Source organism: Sinohyriopsis cumingii, chromosome 15 (assembly GCF_028554795.1).
Source record: "Sinohyriopsis cumingii isolate HCF-2022 chromosome 15, ASM2855479v2, whole genome shotgun sequence".
Lineage (NCBI taxonomy): Eukaryota > Metazoa > Mollusca > Bivalvia > Unionida > Unionidae > Sinohyriopsis > Sinohyriopsis cumingii.
The window spans coordinates 128,681,267-128,691,587 of NC_142975.1; the positions used below are offsets into that span (position 1 = coordinate 128,681,267).

The window sequence follows — 10,321 nt, forward strand, 5'->3', positions numbered from 1 at the left end:
ATACCTGACAAATAGATGATTTTAAGACAACGAGTTAGCAGATTTTCCATCAGCTAATGGAGACTTGTTTTAGAATGTCATGCTTCATTTTCAGTTGTTGAATTGAACTGTTTCTTCTATCATATCAAACTTTTGAATCTTTGTCCACAGCCTCTTCTCCAGCTTCAAGTCCAGCTTATTTTGTGTTAACAAAATAAGTGACATTGGAAATATCTACTGTTCCAGCGCTGGAAAAACAACTTTTGTTTCTTAATAAGACTGAAATGGCATGATCTGGATCATGTTACAATGCATATATGTACAGTCTTAAAATTTCACTGACTCTCAGATGAAAAGGAATGCTTTTATACTTTAGCTCTGCTCGTCATAGACAAAGATGGCTTTTGGGATGGCCTTTTGTCCATCATCTATGTCTGTAAATTAGGAAATGATTTTTGTCAATACTTCTTCTAGACTACTTGGAGGACTGTTTTGAAACTTTACACACACATTCAGCTCAAGGTCTAGTTGGTCCTAAATGAAAATAGTTCTTCTGAGACATCCAATATGGCCATCAAAGAAGCCAGCTTGAAAACCTTGTCATTGCTACTTTTCCTGAATGGATGGTCATATCACCATGGCATTTTCGCTGAAAGACTTGTTATGATGTTGAGTTGGTTCTAAGTTCTTAATGAAAATGGCACCAGTCTGATATCCAATATGGCCACAAAAGCAGCCATCTTAAAAATCTTGTTACTCCTACTCCTTCTGAATGGAAAGTCATATTGACATGGAATTTTCAAATAACAATTTCATATGATGTCCAGTTGATCCCAAATAAAAAAGGGTGCTGATATGACCACCTTGAAAATCTTGTTAGTTACTCCATTTAGATGGCTGGTGATATTGATGTGTGATTTTCATCAACAAACTTTTTATGTTTACTTGGTCCTAAATGAAAATGATTATGATATCACAGCCAATTTGGCAACTACAGCAGCCATCTCGAAAAATATTTTGTTATCACTACCACTTCTGAAATGATGGTGATATTCACATACTATTTTCACCAAAAGACTTCTCATGATGTCCAATTGTTCCTACTTGAAAATAGTGCCTATCTTAAATACTATATAGCTACCACAGTGGATACTTTGAAACTTGCTGTTGCTCAAAAATATCAGAGATGGTTTCAATATTCATCACTTGGAAATTTGTTTTGAGTGTCAGAGCCTTCAAGGGTTCTTGTTCTCTTTAACAAGATGTAAAAAAAAATAATACTGTGGCCTATCCTGAACCATAAATTGAATGGCACATAATAACATAGTCTCTGTGACCTATTGATACAATGGTCCAATGAATTGCCATAGATGAAAAGCCATTAAAAACCAATGTACAGCAGTGTTTGATCTTCACACTCAATCTGCTTGCTGTTTATGTTTTTAGTTTATAAAGCTGGATCAAAGGTTCGTTGAAAAACAAAGATAACTATATATGCAATTTATAAAATGTTTATTTTGGAACTCCTAAGAGTAAAATATTTGTATAATTACAATGGTATTTTTTTTACAGATAGAAGAAATATATTACTTACTATTTATACAAATTGAGTATGCTTGGATAAACAAATTGAATACAATGACTTGATGATTATATCTTCCAACAGAATGTCAAAAGTACCACAACATAAGAGGCATAAATCAAACACAAGTGAAACAAAAAATATAAAACAAGTTTTTTAAGTTAACTTCTGAAACTGTAACTTTATAAATCAAACCTGACCATCCAGAATGTCTGGTTGATAAATATTCATTCTGGACTGTTATTCGATTGTCAACAGCAAAGATTTTTTACTTATTCAGTGAGTGTGGTGAATGAAAATTGTGTAAAGCTCTTCAAGACAGCACATTATACTGAAGATAATTTTCAAAGCTAGCAGAACATGTAGTAATCAACAGTGTTGATATCAGGATACAAAATTTTATTTGCTGACCTTTTAAGTAACAGGAGTTATCGGCTAGTCATGTGACATAGTATATCTATTATTTTTTTCTTCCAGTGCTTTTGCTTGGTTGCTCTTCAAGTAGGTACATTATACATTCAAAGGAGTCAGGAAGTTACAAAGGTACATGTAACATTCAGAGGATTCAGAAAGCTAAGTTATACTTTCAAAGTACTTTTGAAAGAAATACTACTCCGAAGGTATAATATGCCTACCTTAAAACTTCAAAGTACAATATACTTTAAAGTTTGACCTTATGCTTTTTAATGTAATGCACCTATCTGCATCATTATGGTAAGATATTATTATATTACAAGTCATAGAGGTCACATAGGTATTCAGTACAGACTATTTCTGTAGGTGCCATTTCCTAGAATTTAATTAGACATACCTTTAAAATGATATTATTCACTTTATTAGTATCGTCATACATCCATATTCCTTTGGAAGGTCAATATTTACATCCTTGCGAAATACATAAGGCAAAAATTAATGTTAAAGTATTTGGACATTTATGAAGTCAACCTAAAGGTGTGATCCAGTACAAATCAGACTGAATGCCACATGCTGTGAAGTCACAATAAAAGCTGTGCATTTAAAAAAAAGAATGTGCACTATCCCACTGTTTTGACAGAACTGTGTCCTCTTTTCTTGACCCAGTTTAGTACCTGTACACCATTGTAAAACTCTACAGGAAACAAAAGTTTTCATCAATAAGTTTTTCATAAGTTTAAGTTGCAGAACATTCAACATTCATTTCCCTTTTTTGCTGCATTTGCTTTACGGACCTTACGGGATTGTGTGCTAGAAGCACTGGATTTAAAATCACCATCACATGCCTTTTTAAAATAATACACAAATCTAAGAATGGCTTCACTTCTGTTTTTGTCTTTATCCAACTCAGCAAGGACTTTGTTCATAGTATTTGGTTTGCCCTCCCATATGTTAATTGCATGTTTAGCTGCATCAACATAGTTCTTAACAGCATCGTCATCCTGAAAAAGCTGGCTGCGATCTGAAAAAGCACAACATCCAATGTCACCTTAAATTAATTGTGATAAGGATGAGCAGGTTGTATTTTTTGCTACCTCATTATACAAATCAACAGCACATGAGAATGTTTAAAAAAATATTTTGTCGTTTTCAAAAACAAATGTGCATTCGAGTATTCAAGCTTCTTTTCCTGAAATTTCTGTTCTCACTGTTTAGGAGCATATAACTTGTGTGACATGATCTCAAGGACAAACATTTTATTTTCAGCAGTGTTTCGTTTGTGAAGTGTTTAATATATTTTTTCAGGTTTCTGTATCTCCACTGTATTAACCATGTTAAAAGAAAGTTATGTTTTTTATTCACTAAAATTGTACAATATAAGGATCAGGGTTCTGTCGATTTTTTTCCCCATCAGATTGATCACACAGATTACAACCATTAGCCCCCCACTTTTTTGTGGAAATAATACAAAAAGTCAAGTGCATACATGTATGTATGTATATATATATATATATATATATATATATATATATATATATATGTGTGTGTGTGTGTGTGTGTGTGTGTGTGTGTGTGTGTTTGTGTGAATACATTGCAATATGATATGTTGCTATATATATATATCCTGAAATGAAAGTTTAAGCCATTACTGCATGATTTGACAATATGAAGCTATTGATGTAATTCTGAATATTAAAGCATCCACATGCAACAAGGACAAAATCTTTATAATGTGGAAGAAAATCGATGAAGTCGTCCTGTTTCCTTGAACAAGTTATATAAGGCACCTGCTTAAGGAAAAAAGATAAGATGACAACATCAGCATCCTTACCAAACTGTTCGTTACAAGCACAAATGTCATTGGAAAACTTGACTCTTGAACTTCCCTTTAGAAGCCCCTTATGGGCCAGTTTGTTGACAATGAACTGGCAGACATGCCGTTTATCTCCATGGACCATGCAGTCCTGATTCATGACTTTGGGAGCAGTATTTGTTGTGGAATGGCTGTTGGAAGTTTTCATGGCAGTAGCCTGCAAAGTAAATGCATCCACAGAGTTACGTATGACCACACATAATGACAAAAATATATAGAGTCCTGTTGCGTGACAGGTATGGAATTCATACAGATATATCCTATGCTCTGGGCTGATCCTTAATTAGTGTATTGGACTAAGGTACATTTTTGATTATGATGGAGAAGAAACACTATTCAAATTAAAATTTGCAGCAGTTTATTTGCCTTTGATACAACCCATGTATTGTGTGTACTGATGGACAAGTTCAAGGGTAGTGTTGCATATCCTTAATAGTTTACAGACAAGTTAAAGATGCAGAACAGTACACAGTGATATGTGCATTAAATCTAACTTGGTGCATTTTTTTTTTAAGTGGACTTGTCTTATATCTATATGAAACACTTTTTGACACATACAGGTGGCCAATCCCAAATTAAATATATGAAAAAATTCCTAATTTTTGTGTAGTTAGATGCACCTAAAACACCAACCACACCTGGAATTAAGTCACAGATACACTTAGCAGATCATAAGAAAAAGTGGAAAGACCGTTAGAATAGTAATCAAATTGACTATAATAGGCCATGGATTCCAATCCTCATGGCTTTGAAGAGTTATATTTTTCATCACATTGGTGATAGTGATTATTGAATATAAGACTATAAATAAATTGTCTTATGAACATTAGAATTTGGTCAAGTTTCATTATACTTCTCCAAACAAGCCACTGTTAAATATATGTGAAATTGTTCATGTTTTTTATAAACCTTGAATTCTTACAAGAGTTTCTTACACAGAAAGTAACTTTTAAATAGTCCTGATGCACTCTTAGAAAGATCACATTAAGGAAGTAATGTTGTTATGGACATATTTTTTTAATACCCCACTACAAAAGCATTGGGGGTCCCAGGTGGCTGAGTGGTCTAAAGCACTCGCCTTTACTGATCACTGCCATCTCACCAAGTCTCAGGCTCAGCCTATGTGGGTATGTGTGAAAGCTGCCTATATCTTTTTGTGGGTCAGTAGTTCTTACTGGGGGTTTCACAGGTTCTTCCACCTTCATATATCCTGAGTGCCACATACAGCCTATCTTTTGCTGAGAAATGGTAAACCCTAAAACAACATAATCATTTAGTGACATTTCAGTCTTACAGTATTTGCATATGATACACATTGGTTGAGTATTTTGTCATTCATGATACTGTGGTGGGGCATCTGTGTTCCATGAACACATTTGGACTTGTTCTTTGAACTGATTAGTTGGTATTTAATAAAGAAAGATAGACTGTTTAGTGGTCAGAAACACAACTGCTGCCAACCTGGGCTCTCCTGGATTTTCACAATGCATATATATATATATATATATATATATATATATATATATATATATGCTATCGTCAGATCGACAATAAAAAAGGAAATTAAGGGTTAGATAATGTGAAATTAAATATACGTCCATACAGAGTCCATTTATCGGCTAATCGATCAAATGATGGACTAGTTAAAAACAACATGAATGTTTGGCTACAAGAATATACATGTACTGGTATCTTTGGGGAACGGGTAGAAAATACCAAGCGTCGTGTAAGATAACCACGTAAACCATTTACAGTTTTACAACGTGAACGTGTTAGCGGCGACATTTAAACATTTGCTGAACGAATATCTATCTATCTATCTATCTATCTATCTATCTATATATATATATATATATATATATATATATATATATATATGTATATATACATATATATACATACATACATACATACATACATAGACGTGTATGGTTTAATGTGCACAGACAACTTTTAGATTCAAGTCTTTACAAGGAAAAACGATACAATAATACCCTTTTCACAGATCTGCATCAATTCAAACATTTTATATAAAAACTGTTGGGCCTAACATACAAACAGATATCGTTAGGAAATTAAGATGTACGTAATTAACTTGTATTACAGTACGAGACAGAGACAACAATCTAACCTGTGCCGCCATATTGTTTATTCCGACTCTTATTTACTTCCTTAATCCTCCAGTTCGACCTAAGTTTTGACTTGTTGTAATCGGGTGTTATTTTCATATATGCTGCAATAGCTGTTTATCTTGTAAGCATAACCTTCATGAATACACTTTGACGTGCAAGAAAAGCATATTTCCGAAATGTGTCCCACAATTCAGAGCGTACACTTCTCTCGACATCAACAGCAAAGCATGACTAGCTCGAAACGTACCCCAAGTAAAAACGTACTCGAGTCAAAATGCACCTTTGAATGCCGAAACGTGCCCAAGTCAAAACGTACTCATTACTCACAGCAAAATGACGTGTCCGTCAAAGTTGTTTACCCTTTGGTGTTATATTAAGTACATTTTCGTACAAATCCGAATTGTTGTAGTTTGCGTTGTGCTGTAAATTCACTTTTTCTGTTTCATGCAATAAAAGTTTTGATTTGAATTTACCTTTTCATAAGTCTGATCTAATTTCCAAGTAAAATTGCCGAAGTTTTATCTATCTACCTGTCTATCCAATTTGGCTTGTTAAATTTTTGCATCCCTTACGGACTGATTTGATCTGTAAAATAAAAATCTTAGAATGAGATGCAGAGTTATTCCAAATTAAATTATTTAAGGGCCTCCAGTTTCAAAGGAAATTTCAAAGGCTAAGATATTGTTACACTATGCAATGTATCTTTTCTACAATAGCAAACAAAATCAATCGAAAAAATCAGCCATGCCTATTCACAACTTACGGAAAAGTAGTATCTACTATATATAGAATTTTCAATATATAAAACTAAAACAGTATATCACCGAACCTCAGTGTGTTGGGACTTGCGTGAATTTGGGTTCGTTTTGATTTAGGTACGTGTTGACTGTGAGTTGGCACAGGAGTCTGACGTTTTATCAATAACGTACGACGAAATCTCTTACAACACGAAATCACCTTATCGGTACTAAAAATGAATGTTCATTTATAGTACCGATAAGGTGAATTCATGTTGTCAGACATTTCGTCTTACTTTATTGATAAAACATCAGACTCATGCGGAGTTGGTTAGGTTTTGACTTCAGTATGTTTTGGTTTGGGTACGTTTTGGCTTGGGTACGTTTTGACTTGGGTACGTTTTGGCTTGGGTACGTTTTGACTTGCCTCCTTTGGAATTGTGGTAAATGCTCGTTAACTAAATCAAGAAAACAAATAATCAATGACCTTCCTAGTTTCCTCTTTGGCAAATTATTTTATCTCATTGGGACAAATACACTTGCGGACATCTGCCTAATGAAATGTGAATTCTCAAAAATGTCTATATCAAACAATAGATGACATTTAACCTTGCAAGTCGTCTGCTGTCAATTTTCACGTTCAAGACAGATCGTCGTCGTTATATAAAATGTTATTTGACTTGGATAATTCAGAACTTTTCAGGAATCTCAGCAACGCCACCAAAATAAAAGTTTCAAACATTCACTTCATTACTATCGATTATGTCCAACGATTAAAACAAAGAATTTTTCTAATTTCCCATACCTTCTTTAATTCCTTGCTATAAATAAGAAAGAAACATCTAAGAATATGATTGTTTACCCTCAACTTCAGACGTATGCAAAAGCAAGCGACCTTTGTTCCAAACCCAATGGACCGATAGGTAGATAGGAAATAACTGGTAGGTGAGTCGTGACCAAGAAGGGATTAGCCAAGTAAAGTGTGTATTGAAACATCGTGCCTATGTGCAGGTCTCGGGCAGAAGTAGCTTTGCCTCGAGTCGTTTCGCCTCTATTCAGTATTGGGTATAAAGTGGATAAGACGCTGGACTCGTGACCTGAAGGGTGCGGGTTCCATTACCACAATTTAAAGAGTGCGGGCTCTATTACCACCACCTGTTACCGAATTTTGTCCTTGGGCAAGGAACTCGACTCGGCTTGCCTCAGCACGATAAAACCTTCAAGTGTTGCTGTGTTTTAAACACACACACACACACTTTTATATTAGTGTGATTCATGGCTGACACAAATACAGTACTCGTCTGCTCTCTCTCTCTCTCTCTCTCTCTCTCTCTCTCAGATCTATACAGATATTAGCGCTCTGCAGACATTAGTGGCTAATCCAATTCTACTCTTTTATTTTACAAATTAATTTTATAAGTGCGTAGTTTAGTGGTCGAGTCAGTAGTTGTATGAGCCACTTCAAGGACATATCATACTTATACAGACACTCGAAGGTTAACATACAGGGACATTGTGGGGAATAACTAATAATTACACAGATTGTAGGTTTAACATTGGAATTGTATTATAGGGATACAGATATTTACAGGGACAAACTTGTTGATGGGGACAAACGATACTATTGTTACAAGTGGCTAAACTTAATTTGGGTTACATAGCAACAGTTGACCTCAGTATCTACCACTATGGGTACGGAAGGGAAATCCTACGTTACATTTGTCCATAGGTTTAACAAGGGAATGGTATTATAGGGACAAAACTATTTATAGAGACAAAGGTGTTTATAGCAGCAAGGGAAAACGTAATAATAACTTTGTAATATTTATAGGCCGTTTCTGATGACTTACGGAAAATGTAAACATTTTTTTACACACTGTATAGTACATGTTTTTAGAATACTATTCAGCACCCGTTATTTTATTACAATACAAACACACGCATTACAATCCAGCACCAGCTTCAGTATTACAATCTAGCACACTTCATATACAATCCAAACACCCACTTTTAGATTACAATCCAATACACGCATTGCAAATCCAGCACCCGCTTTATTATTACAATCCAGCACACAATCCAAATACCCAATTATTTATTACAATCCAACACACGCCTTACAAAATCAGCACCCGCCTCATTATTACAATCCAGCCCACAATCCAAACACCCAATTATTGATTACAATCCAACACACGCCTTACAAAAGCAACACCCGCCCTAATATTACAATCCAGCACACCACATATATAGTACAACACAGTTTTTTTTATTACAATCCAACATATCACATATACAATCCAACACCTGATGTTTTACTACAATCCAGCACACCACATACATAATCCAATACCCACTTATTGATTAGAATCAAAGCACACGCCTTAAAATCCAGCAAAGGAAAATGTATTACAATCCAAAAAAAACCAACATATACAGTCCAATACCCACTTTTGATTACACATTACTCATCAGATACACAATCCAGCGTCCGCTTTTTGATTACTATCCAACCATACAGAATACACAATTTAGCTCGCGTAATTTGATTACTATCAAAACACTTATAGGGATCTATGGGAATTTAGCACAAGATAGGCATTTATCTAATTCTTCACTCCTCCATATAGTAAACGATCATCATCAATAGCAATCATATGCATTTTCCATCCAATGAGTTATAAAAGACACATACGTGTGCATAAGTCCAACATTGACTATATGTTCATATACTGATAATCAGGTACAGTTCTAACACAAATCTCTATAGAATCAGTTGTGCATTAGGATGCAACATAGTAGTAAATGATGCATTACACGCATGTTTCCATCTTCACAGTTTGAAAGCTGAATGAATGCTATTTACTCTTCTTGTAAGAAGCTCGCTTTATGTATGGGGAGCAAGTATGTGTAAAAGTCATATGACATTTTTGGGGATCAAGATGAAACGATCATAATGTTCCAGTCAGAAAGCAGAAGAAGTTGAGAAAGACAAGAAGTAACGACGACATTCTGTGTGCTAGCTGAAGTGTTAGCCCAAGTACATGATAGTGATTTCCAAGAGGATATGAGTGAGCCTGAACCAAGACCCTCACCTTCTACCACAAGACTGAGACAGTCCAGATCGACGAAACAGGAAAGCCGTTCAGTAGCTCCCGAAAATTTTAACACATTCGAGAGACGCAAAATATAACTTCCATAAAATTTAGAACCACGGCTTTCAACCTACACCGTAAAAATTCCACTCAAGAAAACAGAATGTTTCATGACAGATTTATGGGATTCCCTGTTGGAGATACGAAAACGACAATACCAAGCTAAAGAGGACATCATTGTAGACTCTACATTACTCACGACAGTTTGTAATCTCCTGTCTGGGTTGAGTTTAGTACACACGCAGAATTAACACCGTCTAAAGTAATAGACTAAATTCAACAAATCCAACAATCTAATTGCGAGTTTAACATGACCGATGAAAAAGCTACATTTCACATGGCTCACGTTCACTTGTTGTACTTGAACACGCAGAAAAATGTTGGTGCACGACATTCGCAGTACCAAACGCATTATCGTCCGAAATTCACAAGACCAGATGTGCTTAGTC

General features: G+C 34.9%; 1 protein-coding gene across 1 annotated transcript; it reads right to left on the bottom strand.

Annotated features, from left to right (window-relative positions):
* Positions 1 to 1,474: 1,474 nt before the first annotated feature.
* On the bottom strand, positions 1,475 to 6,221 carry LOC149782766 (uncharacterized). The gene is made up of 3 exons (XM_089934261.1): positions 5,980 to 6,221; positions 3,807 to 4,005; positions 1,475 to 2,996 (listed from the first exon to the last, which is right to left on the bottom strand). Exons 1-3 carry the CDS (start codon positions 5,989 to 5,991, stop codon positions 2,728 to 2,730), a joined length of 480 nt encoding a protein of 159 aa, XP_089790387.1. The 5' UTR covers positions 5,992 to 6,221; the 3' UTR covers positions 1,475 to 2,727.
* Between the last annotated feature and the right edge of the window lie 4,100 nt (positions 6,222 to 10,321).